General features: G+C 44.8%; 1 protein-coding gene across 1 annotated transcript in view; it reads left to right on the forward strand.

Annotated features, from left to right (window-relative positions):
- Positions 1–26,956, forward strand: part of grin1b (glutamate receptor, ionotropic, N-methyl D-aspartate 1b) — a 37,444-nt gene that overhangs the window by 4,344 nt on the left and 6,144 nt on the right. The window contains exons 2-14 of the mRNA XM_034542574.1: positions 4,439–4,536; positions 7,337–7,458; positions 11,114–11,288; positions 12,848–12,998; positions 15,940–16,026; positions 19,989–20,139; positions 21,538–21,665; positions 21,903–22,067; positions 22,788–22,906; positions 24,651–24,763; positions 24,923–25,071; positions 25,348–25,505; positions 25,589–25,750. Of these exons, the coding sequence (XP_034398465.1) occupies positions 4,439–4,536; positions 7,337–7,458; positions 11,114–11,288; positions 12,848–12,998; positions 15,940–16,026; positions 19,989–20,139; positions 21,538–21,665; positions 21,903–22,067; positions 22,788–22,906; positions 24,651–24,763; positions 24,923–25,071; positions 25,348–25,505; positions 25,589–25,750 (1,778 nt within the window). The remainder of the gene's footprint in view (positions 1–4,438; positions 4,537–7,336; positions 7,459–11,113; positions 11,289–12,847; positions 12,999–15,939; positions 16,027–19,988; positions 20,140–21,537; positions 21,666–21,902; positions 22,068–22,787; positions 22,907–24,650; positions 24,764–24,922; positions 25,072–25,347; positions 25,506–25,588; positions 25,751–26,956) is intronic.

A 26,956-nucleotide genomic window follows, 5' to 3' on the forward strand; every position in this document is an offset into this window, starting at 1 on the left:
GATGGACTGGTGGAACCAGAGCTGAGGGTCTGAACCTAGATGGACTGGTGGAACCAGAGCTGAGGGTCTGAACCTAGATGGACTGGTGTAACCAGAGCTGAGGGTCTGAACCTAGATGGACTGGTGGAACCAGAGCTGAGTATGACAATGTATGAATAATGAGTAGTAGGCATGGACCACATCCAGACCTACACAGTCCATGAAACAAGGAGGTAGAGAGGAGAGGGGGGCATCAGCAGGGCCACGGAGGCAGGAGGCCGGGCCCATGAGGCAGGAGGAAAGAGGGCAGGAGGCAGAAGGTCGGGCCTAGGAGTCAGGGCCAAGGAGGCAGGAGGCAGGTGGGTGGGGGGGGGGGGGGGGGGAGGCAAAGGAGGCAGGACCGGCTCCAGACACAGCCATGGAAACCTGAGAGGTGAGAATGCCCAAAGGCTCCGGGAAAGAAGTAGAGAATAGTTAGTAATGTGCAATGAAGAGACATGAATTTGTCCAGAAGGAGAGAGAGAAGAGGAGAGAGGAGCTCAGTGTATCCTTAAGATGTCGTCCCCCCCCCCTTTAGCCTAGGCCTATAGCAGCATATTTAGGGGCTGGACCTGGGCAAATAGATGGACTGGAGAATCTAGACCTTTATCTTCTGGCTCAGCTCCCTCATCCCCACAACGCTCCGATACAATGAGCATCAATGCTATGCTGAACCGAACCATTCGACCCTCACTGGTGAACAAGACCACATGATACTTGAACTCCCTCTCTTAGGGCAGTGACTCACTCCCAAACCGGAAGAAACAATCCACCTTTTTCTAGCAGAGACCTATGAACTCAGACTGAGCAGTGTGAAACCACCTCCCGGTGCCTCGTTCTACCACTCCACGGGGGCACTAACCCGAATCCTCCACAGGACCCTGCAGAGACATGTCAGCCAAGACCGCCCAACAATGTCCTGATCTCATCATCTCAGGGGTATCTCATCTCTCTTGCTGCGCCCCTGCTTTGCCTCCATCCTTTCTTCTCTGGCAACCACCGCATCCTCCCCCGTCATCTGATCCAACCCACCAGCTGGTGATCAGTTGGTTCTGCTCCACTCGTCACGCGAGTGGCCAAGACATTTGGCCGCAGATCAGATGACACGACCTTCTGGTACCAAGTCCACTATGAACCACTCTGTGCTCCAACATGCTGTTTGCGTTGGCCAATCAATGAGCAGCACATAAGTCCAACAGATCTTTTACATCAACAAATGTTTGTAGAAGTGAAACTGATCTCCTTTATCTCCTTTATCTCCTTGATCTCCTTCATCTCCTTTATCTCCTTGATCTCCTTCATCTTCTTTATCTCCTTTATCTCCTTCATCTTCGTGATCTCCTTGATCTCCTTGATCTCCTTCATCTCCTTTATATCATTGATCTCATTCATCTCGTTGATCTCCTTCATCTCCTTTATCTCCTTGATCTCCTTGATCTTCTTTATCTCCTTTATCTCCTTCATCTCCTTTATCTCCTTTATATCATTGATCTCCTTTATCTCTGTTATCTTCTTCATCTCCATTATCTCTGTCATCTCCTTTATCTCCTTCATCTCCTTTATCTCCTTTATCTCCTTTATCTCCTTCATCTCCTTTATCTCTGTCATCTCCTTTATCTCCTTCATCTCGTTGATCTCCTTCATCTCGTTGATCTCGTTGATCTCCTTCATCTCCTTTATCTCTGTCATCTCCTACACTAGATGTTGTCTTCATGTAGACGTACACTAGATGTTGTCTTCATTTAGACGTACACTAGATGTTGTCTTCATTTAGACGTACACTAGATGTTGTCTTCATGTAGAAGTACACTAGATGTTGTCTTCATGTAGACGTACACTAGATGTTGTCTTCATTTAGACGTACACTAGATGTTGTCTTCATTTAGACGTACACTAGATGTTGTCTTCATGTAGACGTACACTAGATGTTGTCTTCATGTAGACGTACACTAGATGTTGTCTTCATGTAGACGTACACTAGATGTTGTCTTCATTTAGACGTCACAGAGTTTATGAACGTAGAGAAGTGACTTCCTGTGAGGCTTGTGAATGTTGGAGGAGGAACATGAATATTACAGTGCATTAGTTAAAGAACTGAATTAAACATCTCTCTGATTCATAATGAAGTAATGAGGCTGCTGTGTGAACCGACCGCCAGATAAAGGTCTGTGGGGGGGAGGATCAGCATCCAATAGACCTTCAGACCAGGACCCGAGCAGACCGACGATCAGCGATGAGCGTCTTCATCCGCCAGACAGAGGAGGTTTCCTTGAGGAGGGAACCAGTAGAGAAAGTCAGACCGGAGTCGGGGGAAGTGGGTCTCTGGGATCCGGGTGTAGACCACATCGGACCAGAAGCTCCAGAAGCTCTGTGCACCCTCTTATGATAATGATAATAATAATAATGATAATACAACAGTTTGGACTAGAAGACCAGCCAGTGGAGACTAGAACTCAAAAGACATCATGAAGAGGAGGATCCAGACTGTCGGTTCTAAATAGGAACAGGTTCTAAAAGAGTAGAACCCGTTGGTATTGATGTGGTCCGGAGTTATCGGTTCTGCTATTGGCACTTTATTCGTCCAGGAGTGAGAGGTTCTCATCTCAAAGCTCCTCTGTGTGTGTGTGCTCAGGAACGCTGCGTATGGATCTATATTTAATGAGAATAACATTTGGAGCGGATTGAATGGACTAATGGGAGCTCCTCCGCCACGATGACTCAACATCAGCTGGACAACCAATCAGAGAAGAAGAACATATCTAACTAGTCTACTTGTGTCCTACGCAGAAATGTGTGTTGAGAAGTCCACTTCATGGCGGTCTGGACTCCCTCCGGGTCCTGGTCCTGATCCTGGTCTTGGTCTTGGTCCTGGTCTTCATTGGTGTGTTTGAGGCTTTCTGGGTTTCTTTACGGAACGCTAGCCGGGTAGTTTAACTCGGTGGAACGGAGAACGTGAGCCGGTTCCTCGTGTTCTGCTCATCTTGTGGTTCTTTGTTCTTTGTTCTTTGTTCTCCGTCGGCTCTAAAAATACCTTCACTTGTATTTTCATCTCCACGACTAAAAATAACTAGAAGTTAGTTTAATTTCATCTCTTATTGTTTAATATTAATAACACAAGTATCACAACAGACAGACAGGTGGACAGACAGACAGGTGGACAGACAGACAGATGGACAGACAGGTGGACAGAAAGACAAGTAGACAGACAGACAGATGGACAGACAGACAGGTGGACAGACAAATAGATGGACAGACAAACAGATGGACAGACAGGTGGACAGAAAGACAGGTAGACAGACAGACAGACAGATGGACAGACAGACAGGTGGACAGACAGGTGGACAGAAAGACAGACAGACAGACAGACAGATGGACAGACAGACAGGTGGACAGACAAACAGATGGACAGACAGGTGGACAGACAGACAGACAGACAGGTGTGTTTGCATCTCTGTTGTCCCGTCACACTTGAAGCATCCTTCCTTCTGACTGTCTGTAATCTTCTGTGTTCATATTTTCTCTGTGCACATTGCCCATCAGACTAAAAACAGGAACTATGAAAACCTCGACCAACAGATCTTTGACTTCAGGAGAAGTCCCAAGGTATAAACTTGCATGGTCAACTGATGCACGCCGCCCAAACAATGAGCTCGCTCGGTAGTCGCGGCGCCAGTCCGCCCCCCAGAATCCGATCCAGAGATAGCCTCTTATCCTGGTGGCCATCTCTTTACGTTCTTTTGATTTGTCATGACTCCTGCACACCGGGAAGGGGTTCACGTTCTCAGGAGAGGCGCCCTTCCTCTTCCTCCCCCCTTCCTCTTCCTTTTTCCATGTGACGCGTTGCATGCAGCCAGGCTGAGGCTTGGTTCTGTATGCAGATTGAGGAACGCTGCCCACCAGGATCCTCGTGCTCCTCTGCAACATCAAACTTCCTTTTCTTTTTCATTCTCTTTCTCCTGCTCCTGTATCCGCCTCTCTCCTCCCCCTCTTCCTTCTCTCCACTCAAACTCTTTTTGTATTATTTGCGGTTGCATCAGCGCTCTCTAACATGCACGCCCCTGATTGGTTGGTTGGTTGGTTGAAAGCGCCTCAGTTTGCATGTGCCACCGCACCACGCACAACTTTCTTTTGCCCCTCCTTCTTTGTATTCAAGCTTCGACTTTGAGTATTCTTTCAATTCAGCAGCAGAACACTTTTTGGTCCGGCCCCCTCCCCCCATGTGGTGTGGGTGAGAGGGAGCATAGTCGAGGCTGGGATCATGGGGGCAGATGTTCGGGGGACAGATGGTTCACAGCTAATAATGCGTGTCCTATGATGTGTCCTATGGTGTATCCTGTGGTTTTGTTCTGTCATGTTTCTCAATGTTCTACGATGTGACCTGTCGTGCTGCCTCCTGTCGCCCTGTGCGGTGGTCCTGTAGGCGGAGAAGGTGCTGCTCTTCAGCCCGGACACGAACCTGACGGCTCTGCTGCTGGAGGCCAAAGACCTGGAGGCCCGAGTCATCATCCTCTCTGCCAGGTTTGTACAACCGTCAAGGGGTTTGGGTGGTTGATAGGTGGTTGCTACCGTATTATAGGGTGTTTGCGAGGCTGTTGCTATGTAGTTGCATCCTTAATAGGGTGACTGATCTTCTGGATTAATATGAGCGCTAATATTTACCTGATTTAAGTGGAGCAGTGGGCGATCGGAGAAAGAGCCTAGGTAGTTAGTAGAGAGGACACGGCAGAGAGATCGTCAGGGTACTTGTGAGTTTGTCAGGGTACTTGTGAGTTTGTCAGGGTACTTGTAAGATCGTCAGGGTACTTGTAAGATCGTCAAGGTACTTGTGAGTTCGTCAAGGTACTTGTGAGTTCGTCAAGGTACTTGTGAGTTTGTCAGGGTACTTGTGAGTTCGTCAAGGTACTTGTAAGATCGTCAAGGTACTTGTGAGTTTGTCAGGGTACTTGTGAGTTCGTCAAGGTACTTGTGAGTTCGTCAAGGTACTTGTGAGTTTGTCAGGGTACTTGTAAGATCGTCAGGGTACTTGTGAGTTCGTCAAGGTACTTGTGAAATCGTCAAGGTACTTGTGAGTTTGTCAGGGTACTTGTGAGTTCGTCAAGGTACTTGTGAGTTCGTCAAGGTACTTGTGAGTTTGTCAGGGTACTTGTAAGATCGTCAGGGTACTTGTAAGATCGTCAAGGTACTTGTGAGTTTGTCAGGGTACTTGTGAGATCGTCAGGGTACTTGTAAGATCGTCAAGGTACTTGTGAGTTCGTCAAGGTACTTGTGAGATCGTCAAGGTACTTGTGAGTTTGTCAGGGTACTTGTGAGTTCGTCAGGGTACTTGTGAGATCGTCAGGGTACTTGTAAGATCGTCAGGGTACTTGTGAGTTCGTCAAGGTACTTGTGAGATCGTCAGGGTACTTGTGAGTTTGTCAGGGTACTTGTGAGATCGTCAGGGTACTTGTGAGTTTGTCAGGGTACTTGTGAGTTCGTCAAGGTACTTGTGAGTTTGTCAGGGTACTTGTGAGTTCGTCAAGGTACTTGTGAGATCGTCAGGGTACTTGTGAGTTTGTCAAGGTACTTGTGAGATCGTCAGGGTACTTGTGAGTTTGTCAGGGTACTTGTGAGATCGTCAGGGTACTTGTAAGATCATCAAGGTACTTGTGAGTTTGTCAGGGTACTTGTGAGTTCGTCAAGGTACTTGTGAGTTTGTCAGGGTACTTGTGAGTTCGTCAAGGTACTTGTGAGATCGTCAGGGTACTTGTGAGTTTGTCAAGGTACTTGTGAGATCGTCAGGGTACTTGTGAGTTTGTCAGGGTACTTGTGAGATCGTCAGGGTACTTGTAAGATCATCAAGGTACTTGTGAGTTTGTCAGGGTACTTGTGAGTTCGTCAAGGTACTTGTGAGTTCGTCAAGGTACTTGTGAGTTTGTCAGGGTACTTGTGAGTTCGTCAAGGTACTTGTAAGATCGTCAAGGTACTTGTGAGTTTGTCAGGGTACTTGTGAGTTCGTCAAGGTACTTGTGAGTTCGTCAAGGTACTTGTGAGTTTGTCAGGGTACTTGTAAGATCGTCAGGGTACTTGTGAGTTCGTCAAGGTACTTGTGAAATCGTCAAGGTACTTGTGAGTTTGTCAGGGTACTTGTGAGTTCGTCAAGGTACTTGTGAGTTCGTCAAGGTACTTGTGAGTTTGTCAGGGTACTTGTAAGATCGTCAGGGTACTTGTAAGATCGTCAAGGTACTTGTGAGTTTGTCAGGGTACTTGTGAGATCGTCAGGGTACTTGTAAGATCGTCAAGGTACTTGTGAGTTCGTCAAGGTACTTGTGAGATCGTCAAGGTACTTGTGAGTTTGTCAGGGTACTTGTGAGTTCGTCAGGGTACTTGTGAGATCGTCAGGGTACTTGTAAGATCGTCAGGGTACTTGTGAGTTCGTCAAGGTACTTGTGAGATCGTCAGGGTACTTGTGAGTTTGTCAGGGTACTTGTGAGATCGTCAGGGTACTTGTGAGTTTGTCAGGGTACTTGTGAGTTCGTCAAGGTACTTGTGAGTTTGTCAGGGTACTTGTGAGATCGTCAAGGTACTTGTGAGTTTGTCAGGGTACTTGTGAGTTCGTCAAGGTACTTGTGAGATCGTCAGGGTACTTGTGAGTTTGTCAAGGTACTTGTGAGATCGTCAGGGTACTTGTGAGATCGTCAGGGTACTTGTGAGATCGTCAGGGTACTTGTAAGATCATCAAGGTACTTGTGAGTTTGTCAGGGTACTTGTGAGTTCGTCAAGGTACTTGTGAGTTCGTCAAGGTACTTGTGAGTTTGTCAGGGTACTTGTGAGTTCGTCAAGGTACTTGTGAGATCGTCAGGGTACTTGTGAGTTTGTCAAGGTACTTGTGAGATCGTCAGGGTACCTGTTGAAGCCAGTACACTGATTTGTGTTTATCTATACCATATCCCATCCATGTGGGTAAATTATAATCATGCTACTGCCTATAGATCACATTATGCTGATCATAATGAAATACTGTTGATCATATTGACATGTTGATGAAATGATTATGATGACGATGATGCAATGATGATGATGTCAGGGGGCGTTAACTCTATATGTAGACGTCACCTGAGCCAGGTGTGTGTTTGGCAAGAGAGCAGAAGGGCAAACTATTTTCAACCGCATTTAAGACAAAGCGAGGTTTTTCTGTTTAAGATGAGTTTCATTTATGTTTCTGTTGCTGTTATGCAATAAAAGTGACAATACGAGAGTGCGCGTTGATTTACTGACCGCTCCTACAATACCCGTGAGATCATCAGTGTATTTGACTTGTTTTCCTTGTGTGTGTTCACAGTGAGGATGAAGCTGCCGCTGTGTATAAAGCGGCCCGGCAGCTCAACATGACCGGCTCTGGCTACGTCTGGTTGGTCGGAGAGAGAGAGATGACCGGCAAAGCTCTGAGTGAAGCTCCAGATGGTACATACGCCTGTGCCTCCTCTTCCTCACCTCTTTTCTTCCTCAATGCTCTAGAACTTTCTCTCTGTCCCTGTCTCTCAGCTCTGCTTCCATCCGACTGTCAAGATCATTCTCACAAAGTCTGACACTTTTGCCAAAAGTCCAATTTGTGTCCCAGTCAGCTGTGATGAAGCTGTTAAAATGTCCGCCACACTCAGGAGATGCTGAGCCCCAAACACCAAAGTGTTCATGAGCTGCGTTCCTGGCGGTTCTATATTTGTACCGTCAGCTTCAAGCTTTTCACGCTGAGCTGACTTCAGGTCAGCGCGTCGCAGTTCACCTGAAGGTTTGATTCATGCAGACAAACAAATAGCAGAGAACAGGAGGCTTTCAGGAAGTAGACGTGTGGCAACGATCAGAGGCGGAGCAGCTCTCCGCTAACTCCGTTAAATAATAGTGTGTCTGCTCGCCGTAAACCTTCTTCTCACTGAGAACAGTGTGTTGAGATATAAAAGGTTGTGACAGCTGGTTCATCGGCTCTGTCATGAAAATAATACTACAGGAAAACCAAATCAGCTGTTCTCCTTGTTGTCATTAGTTAAAGGTTCATATATTTAATACGAACAAACACATACAGAAGAAGAAAATTCATAAAGCTACAAAATAGAGCTACGGCTAGTCAGTCCAACAACCCAAACTATTTAAACCAATCAGGATCCCTGGCTCGTCAGGATCCAATCACAACCCCTCGGCGTAGAAACAAGCCTCTCCATTGTGAGCGTTGGATGGAAACATGGCCGCTCTCTCTCTGTCTGCTCGTGCTGTAGGTCTCTGATGAAGGACGCTCCTCCTCATCACAGTCAGTTAGTGTGTTTCTCTCTCTGGTTTCTTCTAACTCGCCGGTTGAACGTTTAAACATTCAGAACGGAGCCGACGGCATGTTTAAAGGTTCCTAACCGCTCTGCTCATTGTAACTGTGTGGCTTTAAATGTGTCTAACATCTTTTTGTTTGTTTCATTTTCTATAGTGTGTGTCGTCCACCCGCCCGTCTGCCCATTCTCTCAGTAGACTATGATATGGGGGGGGCTTTATTCAGGTTTCGATGGGGGGAGGGGGGGCGAGGGGGGGATTGAAAAACGGTTACCGTGACGTGTGTCGGAAACAAACACTGGTAAGATGCCGCCGCTGCTTCCTGTTTCCTTTGCCCTTTGCCATTGGCCAATAGAGCCCACTGCAATATGGGGCCCCGCCCTGCCAGGGATGTGGGCGGGGTTTATCGAGTTAGCTGATTACCCAGTCGGCCAGGTGACGTCTTGACGTTAAACAGAGTTTCGCTATACGGCCAAAAGTATGTGGACGCCCCTCTATAGGAGGTCTGGGTCTGGATCCTGGTCTGGATCGTCCCCTTACACAAAGCAGCTCCTTAAAGAACTGGTTGCCAATGAAGAACTGGTGGTCCGTGCACAGATCCCTGACCTCAGCCCCCTCTTACTGAACCAGACCTCCAACAGGGACCTAGGCCAGCCCCCCTCCCCATGGGAGCAGCTCAAACCTGCTGTCCACATACTGATGGCCATGCAAAGATCCTCTCGGATCCTACATTTCAGACTACTTTTGAGCTGGTAACAGAAGTGGCTGCTGGGTAATCGGCTCCCCCGCTCTGTTGCCTTTTGTTTCAGAACAACATCCTCACCAGCTGCTGCACTCTTAAAATTGATGAGTCATTTTTCTATACATCCCCGTCTCTCCCCACCGATGAAAAAGAAAAAAGATCCATCGTGACGTTGAGAGTGGAGCAGGACTGAACTCGGCTGCTTGGTCTGCCACAGAACTTTGAGGTTTCTTTTCAGGGAAAGCGTTTCAGATTGAAGCCTTTTTACTTTTAGCCTCCTGACAACAAACACACAACAAGTCCTTCATCACAAAGCTGCTCCAACAGCGCTCCTCCTACAGGGTTTTAGACCAATCAGATTCAGTCTTCACTCAAGGTCCACTTCCTCATTTACTGCCGAGCTTTCAGCCGCGTCCTGTTGAAGCTCCAGAGGAAGTCCATCAGGGGAACCAAAGCAGCAGCAATAATAATAATAATAATTATTATTATTATAAAGCAACAACTTTGGAAAGCCTACTCACATCATGTGAGTCCAGTCTGTATGAAGCAGAACATCCAGACCGCGAGTCAGAGACGAGAGTTTAGAGACAGGTCCGTGTTCTGCTGTGAAATCCTGTGTATCTCATTTTGAGGTGTACGTAAAACCTCATAATGATAATATGATGATGACGATGATATTATAGGCAGGTGAATACTGAGGTGTGTATTGTCCTCATGGGCAGAGACCAGGTGAGGCTCTGGTAGACTAAGACCAGAACACGTAGACCAGAACACGTAGACCAGAACACGTAGACCACAACGATCCAGATTCCTGAACTTCTCCAGGGTTTTTAAAGACAGTTGATGAGCAGAATAAGGTGAACGCCTGTAGCTGAAGAATAATACAACCCGATACAACAAGCTCTCCACAGCCTCGACCCAATGTGACTCCTCAGAGGTACTTTGTGCTCCTGTTGTTGTGTCCGCCCCGTCTCTGAGCTTAGGTTTCCCTGAGAAGAAACCGATGAAGTACTACTGACAGTATGGATTTTAATGTTGTTTGTTCTTCATCAGACACTTGTCACATTAGGAGGAAAGCACATCTGCATTTGGTGCTTCGGCTAACGGAACAACAGTCTGCTAACACCGTTAGCATCCGTCATCGGAAACGATGAGCTCTGCTTCAGTGGAACGTTCAGTTTAAATAGATGAAGAAAGCACTATATAAATTAAATGGATTATTATTATTATTATTATTATTATTATTAAGAGTTCAGGATTAAGCTGTTCTCCTTGTTGTCATTAGTTAACATTAGATATCTGTTCTCCTGTCATTAGTTAACATTAGATATCTGTTCTCCTGTCATTAGTTAACATTAGATATCTGTTCTCCTGTCATTAGTTAACATTAGATATCTGTTCTCCTGTCATTAGTTAACATTAGATATCTGTTCTCCTGTCATTAGTTAACATTAGATATCTGTTCTCCTGTCATTAGTTAACATTAGATATCTGTTCTCCTGTCATTAGTTAACATTAGATATCTGTTCTCCTGTCATTAGTTAACATTAGATATCTGTTCTCCTGTCATTAGTTAACATTAGCCAGCTGGTTATAGTAGTTTTCTTGGGCAATGCTAACAATGTTAGCTAGCTGCTGTGAGTCAGCTGTAGACATGTTGTGTTGCAGTGTGACACGTTTCTGCTGAAGGGAAACACCAAACGAGGTTCAGAACGTTTCAGTGAGGCTTTTTCTTTCTTGAGACAAATGGCTGTGAACTCCCAGCATGCCATTTGGTGGTACTGAACACTGACCTGATGCCTGAAGCCCCGAGTGTGTGTTTAAATGACACTGAAGTTCTCCTTTAGTTTCCTCTGTAAGATTAATTAAAGTGTGTGTGAGTTTTTAATTAACTGTATGTATGAATGAGGGCAGTTTTCAGCCTATTACGCCTCCTGTGTGTGTGTGTGTGTGTGTGTGTAACCTCTCTATTCTGTGTGTGCGCGTGTGTGTTTGGGTGCATGTGAATGTGTGTGTGTGTGTGTGTGTGTGTGTGTGTGTGTGTGTGTGATGCGTGTGGTGCAGGCCTGCTGGGCCTCCAGCTGATTAACGGTAAGAACGAGTCGGCTCACATCACGGACGCCGTGGCCGTGGTGGCTCAGTCTCTGCAGGAGCTGTTTGAGAAGGAGAACATCACGGAGCCTCCGCGGGGCTGCGTGGGGAACACCAACATCTGGAGGACGGGGCCGCTCTTTAAACGGTCAGTACGCCTGAGGTCAGAGGTCAACGAGAGCTTCTTCAGCTCGCTTCAGTTGGAGCTCAACATCGCCAGTTCTATGTTATTGTTATAATTGTTAATGGAAAATAGTTAATGGTTCATGGTTCATGGTTCATGGCTTATGGCTACTGGTTAATGGTTAATGGCTACTGGTTAATGGCTACTGGTTAATGGTTAATGGCTACTGGTTAACCTCAACCAGTCGTCTCGGCCTCAACCAGCTCCTCAGGGCGAGGCTTACCAAGACGAGCAGTGGGATTCATAACTACACTTATGGTTCTGTTGAACAAACATGTGGCGGCAGGCTGGTGGCTGGGCCAGCGGTTTGTACGCTGTGAGTCAGTCAGTGGAGCTATTGATTACATCTGACATGATGGTGGGGTCACGCTGAGGCTCGAGACCTTCGTGTTCCAGCTGATATCGTGCTGACCTGGTGCAGATCATCAAGCGGACTGTTTCTGACCGCCTGCATCCCAGTGACGAGTCATGAATCAGGTCACACCTCCTGACATCACTCCACTGGCCTCTTTACACCCGAGTTTGGACTCAGGTCAATTCAATTCATGTTTGTAGAGCCCAAAATCACAAACTCTCCACAAGGCTTTACAGTCTGTATACATACAACATCGTCTGACCTTTGACCTCACATCAGAACAGGAACACCTCCCCCAAAAACTTTTAAAGGGAGAAAAAAGACCGAAAACTCAGGTATACTTTAAAACTAGTTCAGTTGCTCTGACATGCTGGTGCATTACTACCACCGGCCCTCGGGCTCTGGTCCCACAGGACCGGCTCTGGTCTCACAGGACCGGCTCTGGTCCCACAGGACCGGCTCTGGTCTCACAGGACCGGCTCTGGTCCCACAGGACCGGCTCTGGTCTCACAGGACCGGCTCTGGTCCCACAGGACCGGCTCTGGTCCCACAGGACCGGCTCTGGTCCCACAGGACCGGCTCTGGTCTCACAGGACCGGCTCTGGTCCCACAGGACCGGCTCTGGTCTCACAGGACCGGCTCTGGTCCCACAGGACCGGCTCTGGTCCCACAGGACCGGCTCTGGTCTCACAGGACCGGCTCTGGTCCCACAGGACCGGCTCTGGTCCCACAGGACCGGCTCTGGTCTCACAGGACCGGCTCTGGTCCCACAGGACCGGCTCTGGTCTCACAGGACCGGCTCTGGTCTCACAGGACCGGCTCTGGTCCCACAGGACCGGCTCTGGTCCCACAGGACCGGCTCTGGTCTCACAGGACCGGCTCTGGTCCCACAGGACCGGCTCTGGTCCCACAGGACCGGCTCTGGTCCCACAGGACCAGTTCCGCTGAGATGAGGTTGTCTACTCCAGCTTCAGCTTCACTGATCTGATCTGGATCCAGCTTCACAACTGGGCTAATGGAGCTCCCTGTCACTCCGGCTCTGCTCTCTGTGACCTACATCCCCCATCAAGTCCAGTCAGATCACTGTTGTTTATGTGGTGTCACGTGACCTCATCTTTAACAACCAGAACTAAACCCTGAATCTCCTGCTCTCTGATTGGCTCACCAGAGTGCTGATGTCATCCAAGTACCCGGACGGTCTGACCGGACGGATTGAGTTTAACGATGACGGCGACCGCCGCTTTGCCACCTACAGCATCCTGAACTACCAACAGAAGCCAGGTCGCCTGGTCCAGGTCGGAGTCTTCAACGGATCTCAGGTACAGTACCCCTGGTTATACCCCTGGTTATACACCTGGTTACACACCTGGTTATACTCCTGGTTATACACCTGGTTATACACCTGGTTATACACCTGGTTACACACCTGGTTATACTCCTGGTTATACCCCTGGTTATACACCTGGTTATACCCCTGGTTATACACCTGGTTACACACCTGGTTATACTCCTGGTTATACCCCTGGTTATACACCTGGTTATACCCCTGGTTATACCCCTGGTTATACACCTGGTTATACACCTGGTTATACACCTGGTTATACACCTGGTTATAGTCCTGGTTTCACACCTGGTTATACACCTGGTTATACTCCTGGTTTCACACCTGGTTATACACCTGGTTATACACCTGGTTATACCCCTGGTTATACTCCTGGTTATACTCCTGGTTTCACACCTGGTTATACACCTGGTTATACACCTGGTTACACACCTGGTTATACTCCTGGTTATACACCTGGTTACACACCTGGTTACACACCTGGTTATACTCCTGGTTACACACCTGGTTACACACCTGGTTATACACCTGGTTATACTCCTGGTTACACACCTGGTTATACACCTGGTTATACACCTGGTTACACACCTGGTTATACACCTGGTTATACACCTGGTTATACTCCTGGTTACACACCTGGTTATACACCTGGTTATACACCTGGTTATACACCTGGTTACACACCTGGTTATACTCCTGGTTATACTCCTGGTTATACACCTGGTTATACACCTGGTTATACACCTGGTTACACACCTGGTTATACTCCTGGTTATACTCCTGGTTATACACCTGGTTATACACCTGGTTACACACCTGGTTACACACCTGGTTATACTCCTGGTTATACTCCTGGTTATACACCTGGTTATACTCCTGGTTATACACCTGGTTACACACCTGGTTATACTCCTGGTTATACTCCTGGTTATACACCTGGTTATACTCCTGGTTATACTCCTGGTTATACTCCTGGTTATACACCTGGTTATACACCTGGTTATACTCCTGGTTATACACCTGGTTATACACCTGGTTACACACCTGGTTATACTCCTGGTTACACAACTGGTTATACACCTGGTTATACACCTGGTTATACACCTGGTTATACACCTGGTTATACACCTGGTTATACTCCTGGTTATACACCTGGTTATACTCCTGGTTATACACCTGGTTATACACCTGGTTACACACCTGGTTATACTCCTGGTTATACTCCTGGTTATACTCCTGGTTATACATCTGGTTTCACACCTGGTTTCACACCTGGTTATACTCCTGGTTATACACCTGGTTATACACCTGGTTACACACCTGGTTATACTCCTGGTTATACACCTGGTTATACACCTGGTTATACACCTGGTTACACACCTGGTTATACTCCTGGTTATACTCCTGGTTATACATCTGGTTTCACACCTGGTTTCACACCTGGTTATACACCTGGTTATACACCTGGTTATACTCCTGGTTATACACCTGGTTATACATCTGGTTTCACACCTGGTTTCACACCTGGTTATACACCTGGTTATACTCCTGGTTATACACCTGGTTATACACCTGGTTACACACCTGGTTATACTCCTGGTTATACACCTGGTTATACATCTGGTTATTCACCTGGTTATACATCTGGTTTCACACCTGGTTTCACACCTGGTTATACACCTGGTTATACACCTGGTTATACTCCTGGTTATACACCTGGTTATACACCTGGTTATACACCTGGTTATACTCCTGGTTTCACACCTGGTTATACTCCTGGTTATACTCCTGGTTATACTCCTGGTTATACACCTGGTTTCACACCTGGTTATACACCTGGTTATACACCTGGTTACACACCTGGTTTCAAACCTGGTTATACACCTGGTTATACATCTGGTTATACACCTGGTTTCAAACCTGGTTTCACACCTGGTTTCAAACCTGGTTTCACACCTGGTTTCAAACCTGGTTATAAACCTGGTTTCAAACCTGGTTATACACCTGGTTATATATCTGGTTTCACACCTGGTTTCAAACCTGGTTTCACACCTGGTTTCAAACCTGGTTATACACCTGGTTATACATCTGGTTTCACACCTGGTTTCAAACCTGGTTATACACCTGGTTATACATCTGGTTATACACCTGGTTACACACCTGGTTATACATCTGGTTTCAAACCTGGTTACACACCTGGTTATACACATAGTTATACACCTGGTTACACACCTGGTTACACACCTGGTTTCACAGCTGGTTATACACCTGGTTACACACCTGCACACCTGGTTACACACCTGGTTACGCACCTGGTTACGTACCTGGTTACACACCTGGTCACACACCTGGTCACACACCTGGTCACACACCTGGTCACACACCTGGTTACACACCTGGTTACGTACCTAGTTACACACCTCGTCACACACCTGGTCACACACCTGGTTACACACCTGGTTACACACCTGGTTACGTACCTGGTTACACACCTCATCACACACCTGGTCACACACCTGGTTACACACCTGGTTACGTACCTGGTTACGTACCTGGTTACGTACCTGGTTACGTACCTGGTTACACTCTTGGTTACACACCTGGTTACGTACCTGGTTACACACCTGGTCACACACCTGGTTACACACCTGGTTACGTACCTGGTTACGTACGTGGTTACACTCTTGTTTACACACCTGGTCACACACCTGGTTACGTACCTGGTCACACTGAGCAGTCAGAGAGCTTTGTTCACTTAACGTCAGCATGTGTGTTACTCTCCGGCCTCTTTAACTAATCATGGACTGATGAAGTATTGATGATGTCATTTAATCAGCTTTTCATAGTGAGACCTGCAACAGCAATAACACCTGTGTGTGTGTGTGTGTGTGTGTGTGTGTGTGTGTTTGTTTGTTCAGGTTGTGATGAACACTCAGAGGAAGATCATCTGGCCTGGAGGGGAGACCGAGAAACCAGTCGGATACCAGATGTCGACTAAACTGAAGGTCCTACCAGTACTACTGATACTAGTTAAACTACTGTTACTGATACTAGTTAAACTACTGTTACTGATACTAGTTAAACTACTGTTCCTCATACTAGTTAAACTACTGTTACTGATACTGTTTCTCATACTAATTAAACTACTGTTCCTCAAACTAGTTAAACTACTGTTCCTCATACTAATTAAACTACTGTTCCTCAAACTAGTTAAACTACTGTTCCTCATACTAATTAAACTACTGTTCCTCATACTAATTAAACTACTGTTCCTCATACTAGTTAAACTACTGTTCCTCAAACTAGTTAAACTACTGTTCCTCATACTAATTAAACTACTGTTCCTCAAACTAGTTAAACTACTGTTCCTCATACTAATTAAACTACTGTTCCTCATACTAATTAAACTACTGTTCCTCATAGTACTAAAACTACTGTTCCTCATACTAGTTAAACTACTGTTCCTCATACTAGTTAAACTACTGTTCCTCATACTAATTAAACTACTGTTCCTCAAACTAGTTAAACTACTGTTCCTCATACTAATTAAACTACTGTTCCTCATACTAATTAAACTACTGTTCCTCATAGTACTAAAACTACTGTTCCTCATACTAGTTAAACTACTGTTCCTCATACTAGTTAAACTACTGTTTCTCATACTAGTTAAACTACTGTTCCTCATACTAGTTAAACTACTGTTCCTCATACTAGTTAAACTACTGTTCCTCATACTAGTTAAACTACTGTTCCTCATACTAGTTAAACTACTGTTCCTCATACTAATTAAACTACTGTTTCTCATACTAGTTAAACTACTGTTCCTCATACTAGTTAAACTACTGTTCCTCATACTAGTTAAACTACTGTTCCTCAGTACTAAAACTACTGTTCCTCATACTAGTTAAACTACTGTTCCTCATACTAGTTAAACTACTGTTCCTCAGTACTAAAACTACTGTTCCTCATACTAGTTAAACTACTGTTCCTCAGTACTAAAACTACTGTTCCTCATACTAATTAAACTACTGTTTCTCATACTAGTTAAACTACTGTTCCTCATACTAGTTAAACTACTGTTCCTCATACTAGTTAAACTACTGTTCCTCAGTACTAAAACTACTGTTCCTCATACTAGTTAAACTACTGTTCCTCAGTACTAAAACTACTGTTCCTCATACTAGTTAAACTACTGTTCCTCATATTAATTAAACTACTGTTCCTCAAACTAGTTAAACTACTGTTACTGATACTGTTTCTCATACTAATTAAACTACTGTTCCTCAAACTAGTTAAACTACTGTTCCTCATACTAGTTAAACTACTGTTTCTCATACTAATTAAACTACTGTTCCTCAAACTAGTTAAACTACTGTTCCTCATACTAGTTAAACTACTGTTCTTCAAACTAGTTAAACTACTGTTCCTCAACCTAGTTAAACTACTGTTCCTCATACTAATTAAACTACTGTTCCTCATACTAATTAAACTACTGTTCCTCATACTAATTAAACTACTGTTCCTCATACTAGTTAAACTACTGTTCCTCATACTAGTTAAACTACTGTTCCTCATACTAGTTAAACTACTGTTCCTCATACTAGTTAAACTACTGTTCCTCATACTAATTAAACTACTGTTCCTCATACTAGTTAAACTACTGTTCCTCATACTAGTTAAACTACTGTTCCTCATACTAATTAAACTACTGTTCCTCATACTTATTAAACTACTGTTCCTCATAGTACTAAAACTACTGTTCCTCATACTAGTTAAACTACTGTTCCTCATACTAGTTAAACTACTGTTCCTCATACTAATTAAACTACTGTTCCTCATACTAATTAAACTACTGTTCCTCATAGTACTAAAACTACTGTTCCTCATACTAGTTAAACTACTGTTCCTCATACTAGTTAAACTACTGTTTCTCATACTAGTTAAACTACTGTTCCTCATACTAGTTAAACTACTGTTCCTCATACTAATTAAACTACTGTTCCTCATACTAATTAAACTACTGTTCCTCATAGTACTAAAACTACTGTTCCTCATACTAGTTAAACTACTGTTCCTCATACTAGTTAAACTACTGTTTCTCATACTAGTTAAACTACTGTTCCTCATACTAGTTAAACTACTGATCCTCATACTAGTTAAACTACTGTTCCTCATACTAATTAAACTACTGTTCCTCATAGTACTAAAACTAATGTTCCTCATACTAGTTAAACTACTGTTCCTCATACTAGTTAAACTACTGTTTCTCATACTAGTTAAACTACTGTTCCTCATACTAGTTAAACTACTGTTCCTCATACTAGTTAAACTACTGTTCCTCATACTAATTAAACTACTGTTTCTCATACTAGTTAAACTACTGTTCCTCATACTAGTTAAACTACTGTTCCTCATACTAGTTAAACTACTGTTCCTCAGTACTAAAACTACTGTTCCTCATACTAGTTAAACTACTGTTCCTCATACTAATTAAACTACTGTTCCTCATACTAATTAAACTACTGTTCCTCATAGTACTAAAACTACTGTTCCTCATACTAGTTAAACTACTGTTCCTCATACTAGTTAAACTACTGTTCCTCATACTAGTTAAACTACTTTTCCTCATACTAGTTAAACTACTGTTCCTCATACTAATTAAACTACTGTTTCTGATACTAATTAAACTACTGTTCCTCATACTAGTTAAACTACTGTTCCTCATACTAGTTAAACTACTGTTCCTCATACTAGTTAAACTACTGTTACTGATACTGTTTCTCATACTAATTAAACTACTGTTCCTCAAACTAGTTAAACTACTGTTGCTCATACTAGTTAAACTACTGTTCCTCAAACTAGTTAAACTACTGTTCCTCATACTAGTTAAACTACTGTTCCTCATACTAATTAAACTACTGTTCCTCATACTAGTTAAACTACTGTTACTGATACTGTTTCTCATACTAATTAAACTACTGTTCCTCAAACTAGTTAAACTACTGTTCCTCATACTAGTTAAACTACTGTTCCTCAAACTAGTTAAACTACTGTTCCTCAACCTAGTTAAACTACTGTTCCTCATACTAATTAAACTACTGTTCCTCATACTAATTAAACTACTGTTCCTCATACTAATTAAACTACTGTTCCTCAAACTAGTTAAACTACTGTTCCTCATACTAGTTAAACTACTGTTCCTCATACTAGTTAAACTACTGTTCCTCATACTAATTAAACTACTGTTCCTCATAGTACTAAAACTACTGTTTCTGATACTAATTAAACTACTGTTCCTCATACTAGTTAAACTACTGTTCCTCATACTAATTAAACTACTGTTCCTCATAGTACTAAAACTACTGTTTCTGATACTAATTAAACTACTGTTTCTGATACTAGTTAAACTACTGTTCCTCATACTAGTTAAACTACTGTTCCTCATACTAATTAAACTACTGTTCCTCATACTAATTAAACTACTGTTCCTCATACTAGTTAAACTACTGTTCCTCATACTAGTTAAACTACTGTTCCTCATACTAGTTAAACTACTGTTCCTCATACTAGTTAAACTACTGTTCCTCATACTAATTAAACTACTGTTCCTCATACTAGTTAAACTACTGTTCCTCATACTAGTTAAACTACTGTTCCTCATACTAATTAAACTACTGTTCCTCATACTAGTTAAACTACTGTTCCTCATACTAGTTAAACTACTGTTCCTCATACTAATTAAACTACTGTTCCTCATACTAGTTAAACTACTGTTCCTCATACTAATTAAACTACTGTTCCTCATACTAATTAAACTACTGTTCCTCATAGTACTAAAACTACTGTTCCTCATACTAGTTAAACTACTGTTCCTCATACTAGTTAAACTACTGTTCCTCATACTAGTTAAACTACTGTTCCTCATACCCTGAGTACTTCTTGTACTAGTATTTGTCTCCTCGTTCAGATCGTGACGATCCATCAGGAGCCGTTTGTTTATGTGAAACCGACAAAGACTGACGGGACGTGTAGAGAAGAGTTCACCGTCAACGGGGTCCTGATCAAGAAGGTGATCTGTACTGGACCCAACGGGACCACACCAGGTACACACACACCAGGTACACACACACACTAGGTACACACACCAGGTACACACACACTAGGTACACACACACACTAGGTACACACACCAGGTACACACACACTAGGTACACACACCAGGTACACACACACACTAGGTACACACACCAGGTACACACACACACACCAGGTACACACACACTAGGTACACACACACTAGGTACACACACCAGGTACACACACACCAGGTACACACACACACTAGGTACACACACCAGGTACACACACATTAGGTACACACACACACTAGGTACACACACCCGGTACACACACACTAGGTGCACACACCAGGTACACACACACACACACTAGGTACACACACCAGGTACACACACAATAGGTACACACACACACACTAGGTACACACACCAGGTACACACACATTAGGTACACACACACACTAGGTACACACACCAGGTACACACACTAGGTACACACACCAGGTACACACAAACACACACACTAGGTACACACACACAATAGGTACACACACACTAGGTACACACACTAGGTACACACATACACACCAGGTACACACAAACACACACACCAGGTACACACACCAGGTACACACACACCAGGTACACACACACTAGGTACACACACACACACACCAGGTACACACAAACACACACACTAGGTACACACACACACACTAGGTACACACACTAGGTACACACACACACACACACCAGGTACACACAAACACACACACTAGGTACACACACACACTAGGTACACACACATCAGGTACACACACACACACTAGGTACACACACATCAGGTACACACACACACACTAGGTACACACACACACACACTAGGTACACACACACACCAGGTACATACACACTAGGTACACACACCCGGTACACACACACACACTAGGTACACACACACCAGGTACACACACACACTAGGTACACACACCAGGTACACACAAACACACACACTAGGTACACACACCAGGTACACACCCTAGGTACACACACACTAGGTACACACACACTAGGTACACACACACCAGGTACACACACTAGGTACACACACACCAAGTACACACACACCAGGTACACACACACACACACACTAGGTACACACACCAGGTACACACACACACCCTAGGTACACACACACTAGGTACACACACACCAGGTACACACACACACACACTAGGTACACACACACCAAGTACACACACACCAGGTACACACACACACACACACTAGGTACACACACCAGGTACACACACAAACACACATTCTAATTGTGTATACATGTGATTTGACAGCTGAAACTCTGTTTAGTCAAAGATCACACTGAAAAGTGCACATAAACGTGCACGCCCCTGACCCTGTGTGTGTGTGTGTCTCTAGGTCAGCCCATCGTCCCTCAGTGTTGCTATGGTTTCTGCGTCGACCTGCTCATCAAGCTGGCGATGAGCATGAACTTCACCTACGAGGTTCACCTGGTGGCTGATGGGAAGTTTGGCACACAGGAGCGCGTAAGTGTGTGTGTGTGTGTATGTGTGTATTTGTGTGTGTGCGCGACAACTGGTACTAAGAGATGACGTCATGGCATCAGGTCATGTGACCTGTTCACTGATTCACCACCTGCTCATCACTGAGGCTTGTTGCCATGGAGACTAGAGCTCTGTCCCTCAGTGTGACCTTGTGGCTGCTGGGAGATATGACCCCCCCCCCCCCCCCCCCCCCCCCCCTAACAGCCTGTTCTCCTGCAGGTGAATAACAGTAACAAGAAGGAGTGGAACGGCATGATGGGGGAGCTGTTGGGAGGTCTGGCCGACATGATCGTGGCTCCTCTCACCATCAACAACGAGCGCGCTCAGTACATCGAGTTCTCCAAACCCTTCAAGTACCAGGGCCTCACCATCCTGGTGAAGAAGGTCAGCTGACTCCCGATCCATCCTCTCATTGGTTAGAACATTCAGAGCGTAAACGCTGGTTCTTAAAGCGACAGTACGAGTGTAATCCACCGCTACTTATTCTTTTATTTATTCTGTTTGAAGTGATCTTATAATAATAATGTATTACATATATGACTCCTATCAAAGTGGAGTGTTATACTTTGTTATTGAGGTGACAGAGACCTCTTCCATCGTCTGTTATGAGCGCCATCGTCACTACTGCATTGCATTGTGGGATATTAATGCTGCCGTAGTATCCAGTGTTCTTGTACTCTGATATTTGACCTGAATATGTATATTTTGTGGTTTTTCCACTGCGGTGTGGGACGTTCCACGAACCAGGTCCAGGTTTAGACCAGCGAGTGCTGGACTCTGCAGTTCAGACTGACCCGGTTCACAGCAGATCAATAGTTTCCATCGGCCTGCTGCTCAGATACAGAAACAAGTACAAGTACTTACATAGGAGTACTTATTAATACTATTAGAGTTCTACCAATAAAACGGCTTTTGTTTTCATCAGACGGTCCTTACTTTATTATATAGTTTAAAAACATTTGAAAACTTCAGAGCAAAAAAACTATTAGTTCAGTCTTCAGTTACTCAACGAACCCCCTTTATTGATGAGGGAGTGTGACCCAGCAAGATGCTCCTCAGACTGGGTCTGGACTGGTTTTAATGGTGTGTCTCTGTGTCCTTCAGGAAATCCCTCGCAGCACTCTGGACTCGTTTATGCAGCCGTTCCAGAGCACACTGTGGCTGTTAGTCGGTCTGTCGGTCCACGTGGTGGCAGTGATGCTTTACCTATTAGACCGGTTCAGGTAAACACGGGCTGGGGGGGGGGGGCACCTGCTAGATACAATCTAGAGTCCACCTAACGAGACAGGAAGTGAAACGAGTCGAGCTAATGAGACAGGAAGTGAACCGAGTCCAGCTAATGAGACAGGAAGTGAAACGAGTCGAGCTAATGAGACAGGAAGTGAACCGAGTCCAGCTAATGAGACAGGAAGTGAACCGAGTCCACCTAACGAGACAGGAAGTGAAACGAGTCCAGCTATTGAGACAGGAAGTGAAACGCGTCGAGCTAATGAGACAGGAAGTGAAACGCGTCGAGCTAATGAGACAGGAAGTGAAATGAGTCCAGCTAATGAGACAGGAAGTGAACCGAGTCCACCTAACGAGACAGGAAGTGAACCGAGTCCACCTAACTAGACAGGAAGTGAAAACAGTCTGGCTAAAGAGACAGGAGGTGAAAAGATTCCAGCTAATGAGACGGGAAGTGAAATGAGTCCATTTAACGAGACAGGAAGTAAAAAGAGTCTAGCTAACGAGCCAGGAAGTGAAATGAGTCGAGCTAATGAGACAGGAAGTAAAAAGAGTCAAGCTAGCAAGCCAGGAAGTGAAAAGAGTCCATTTAACGAGACAGGAAGTAAAAAGATTCCAGCTAACTAGACAGGAAGTGAAAAAAGTCTGGCTAAAGAGACAGGAAGTGAAAAGATTCCAGCTAATGAGACGGGAAGTGAAATGAGTCCATTTAACGAGACAGGAAGTAAAAAGAGTCTAGCTAACGAGCCAGGAAGTGAAATGAGTCCAGCTAATGAGACAGGAAGTGAAAAGAGTCGAGCTAACGAGACAGGAAGTAAAAAGAGTCCAGCTAATGAGACAGGAAGTACAAAGAGTCCATTTAACGAGACAGGAAGTGAAAAGATTGCACTTGACGAGCCAGGAAGTGAAATGAGTCCATTTAACGAGACAGGAAGTGAAAAAAGTCTAGCTAACGAGACAGGAAGTAAAAAGAGTCCATTTAACAAGACAGGAAGTAAAAAGATTCCAGCTAACTAGACAGGAAGTGAAAAAAGTCTGGCTAAAGAGACAGGAAGTGAAAAGATTCCAGCTAATGAGACAGGAAGTGAAATGAGTCCAATTAACGAGACAGGAAGTAAAAAGAGTCTAGCTAACGAGCCAGGAAGTGAAATGAGTCCAGCTAACAAGACAGGAAGTGAAATGAGTCCAGCTAACAAGACAGGAAATGAAATGAGTCCGGCTAATGAGACAGGAAGTGAAACGAGTCCAGCTAACAAGACAGGAAGTGAAATGAGTCTGGCTAATGAGACAGGAAGTGAAACGAGTCCAGCTAATGAGACAGGAAGTGAAAAGAGTCGAGCTAACTAGACAGGAAGTGAAAAGAGTCCAGCTAATGAGACAGGAAGTGAAAAGAGTCGAGCTAACTAGACAGGAAGTGAAAAGAGTCGAGCTAATGAGACAGGAAGTAAAAAGAGTCAAGCTAGCAAGCCAGGAAGTGAAAAGAGTCCATTTAACGAGACAGGAAGTAAAAAGATTCCAGCTAACTAGACAGGAAGTGAAAAAAGTCTGGCTAAAGAGACAGGAAGTGAAATGAGTCCATTTAACGAGACAGGAAGTGAAAAGAGAATAAATTACGGGTGAAAAGAGAATAAATTACAATGTATAATTTTTTATATATATATATATATATATGTGTATATATATATATATACACACACATTATTTTATATATATAATCATATTTGATGTGTGTCTCTTCAGCCCGTTTGGAAGGTTTAAAGTAAACAGTGAAGAAGAAGAAGAAGATGCCCTCACCCTGTCCTCTGCCATGTGGTTCTCATGGGGAGTACTGTTGAACTCTGGGATAGGAGAAGGTTGGTGCTCCTCTGATCCGACACTTCCTTTCCTGCAGTCCGTCCTGCTACACTCTTAACATCTGTCTGTCTCTCTTTCTGTCGGTCTGTCTGTCTCTTTCTATCTCTCTCTCTCTGTCTCTCTCTGTCTTTCTGTCTGTCTCTCTTTCTATCTGACAGGAGCTCCCAGGAGTTTCTCAGCGAGGATTCTGGGTATGGTGTGGGCAGGTTTCGCTATGATCATAGTAGCGTCCTATACTGCCAACCTGGCAGCCTTCCTAGTGTTGGACCGGCCTGAGGAGCGCATCACTGGCATCAACGACCCCAGGGTAATACACACTGATCAATATTATGACAGATCGTCTTCGCCCTCAGATTAGACTTTAGTTGGCTCTACCTTTCATGGTCTGTTCCACTGTTCCCACATGAGTATATTATATATAGCTTTACAGAGACCCTTAGAAATACATGATTCCTGCTGCTCCAGACATAAGTCAGTGAGTCCCCTCCAGAGGTCCGACAGTGGATGCTTGATGTGTGATCAGGTGACCTGCTTCCTGAACTCTGCCGGTTTGAGCAACGTTACCTCTGTTAACTGTTTTCAGCTGCGTAACCCGTCGGATAAGTTCATCTACGCCACAGTGAAGCAGAGCTCGGTGGATATTTATTTCAGACGGCAGGTGGAGCTGAGCACCATGTACCGCCACATGGAGAAGCACAACTACGAGAGCGCCGCTGAGGCCATTCAGGCCGTCAGAGACAAGTAGGCTCTTTATACTGCTGGTGGTTGTCTCTTAGAGATGTACTGCTGTGGTCCTCATGCCCCCCCCCCTCTTACTCCTGCAGTAAGCTTCATGCCTTCATCTGGGACAGCGCTGTGTTGGAGTTTGAGGCATCTCAAAAGTGCGATCTAGTGACGACAGGAGAGCTTTTCTTTCGCTCTGGATTTGGGATTGGAATGAGGAAAGACAGTCCATGGAAACAGAATGTTTCTCTAGCTATTCTCAGGTAAACACACCCTTAAAATGTGATACCCTACTCATACCCCACTGTATCTCCTCCGATACCCTTGTGATACCCAACTGATACCTCACTTTGTCCCCTCTGATACACTTCTGATACCCTACTAATACCCCACTTTCTTCCCTCTGATACCCTACTGATACCCCACTGTGTCTCCTCTGATATCCTTCTGATACCCTACTAATACCCCACTTTGCACCCTCTAATATACTAGGGATACCCTTGTGATACCCCACTGTATCTCCTCCGATACCCTTGCCATACCCTACTGATACCCCACCATGTCCCCTATAATACCCTTGTGATACCCCACTGTATCTCCTCTGATTCCCTTGTGATACCTAACTGATACCTCACTTTGTCCCCTCTTATACACTTGGGATACCCTTTAGATATCCTACTGTATCTCCTCCGATACCCTTGCCATACCCTACTGATACCCCACCATGTCCCCTATAATACCCTTGTGATACCCCACTGTGCCTCCTCTGATACCCAACTGATACCTTAATCTTTCCCCTCTAATACCCCTGTGATACCCTAATGATACCCCACTGGGTCCCCTCTGAGACCCTTGTGTGACCCCACTGTGCCTCCTCTGATACCCAACTGATACCTTAATCTTTCCCCTCTAATACCCCTGTGATACCCTAATGATACCCCACTGAGTCCCCTCTGAGACCCTTGTGTGACCCTACTAATGGGGCGTTCACAAGCTGTGTGAGCCTACGAGTGATGTTATGAACCCAAACACCGGGGCGTTAGATGTTCCCACGTGAATGAACAAAACTTGTCTGGCGAGTAAACTGACGCGAGTACAGCGTGGCGAATTTGCAAAACAAAATGGTCCCAAAAATATCTGCATTTCCCTCTACGTCCCACCTGAAATACCACCGTGCCCGCCCCACAGTTTGAGAACCACTGCCCTACTGATACCCCACTGTCTCCCCTTTAATACCTGTGTGATACCCCACTGTGTCCCCTTTGATACCCTTGTGATACCCTATTGATACCCCACTGTGTCCCCTTTAATAACGTTGTGATACCCTACTGATACCCCATTGTGTTCTCTCTAATACCCTACTGATACCCGACTGTGTCCCCCCTAATAGACTTGTGATACTCTACTGATACCACACTGTGTCCCCTTCAATACCCTTGTGATACCCTGCTGATACCCCACTGTGTCCC

Source organism: Cyclopterus lumpus, chromosome 9 (assembly GCF_009769545.1).
Source record: "Cyclopterus lumpus isolate fCycLum1 chromosome 9, fCycLum1.pri, whole genome shotgun sequence".
Taxonomy (NCBI): Eukaryota; Metazoa; Chordata; class Actinopteri; order Perciformes; family Cyclopteridae; genus Cyclopterus; species Cyclopterus lumpus.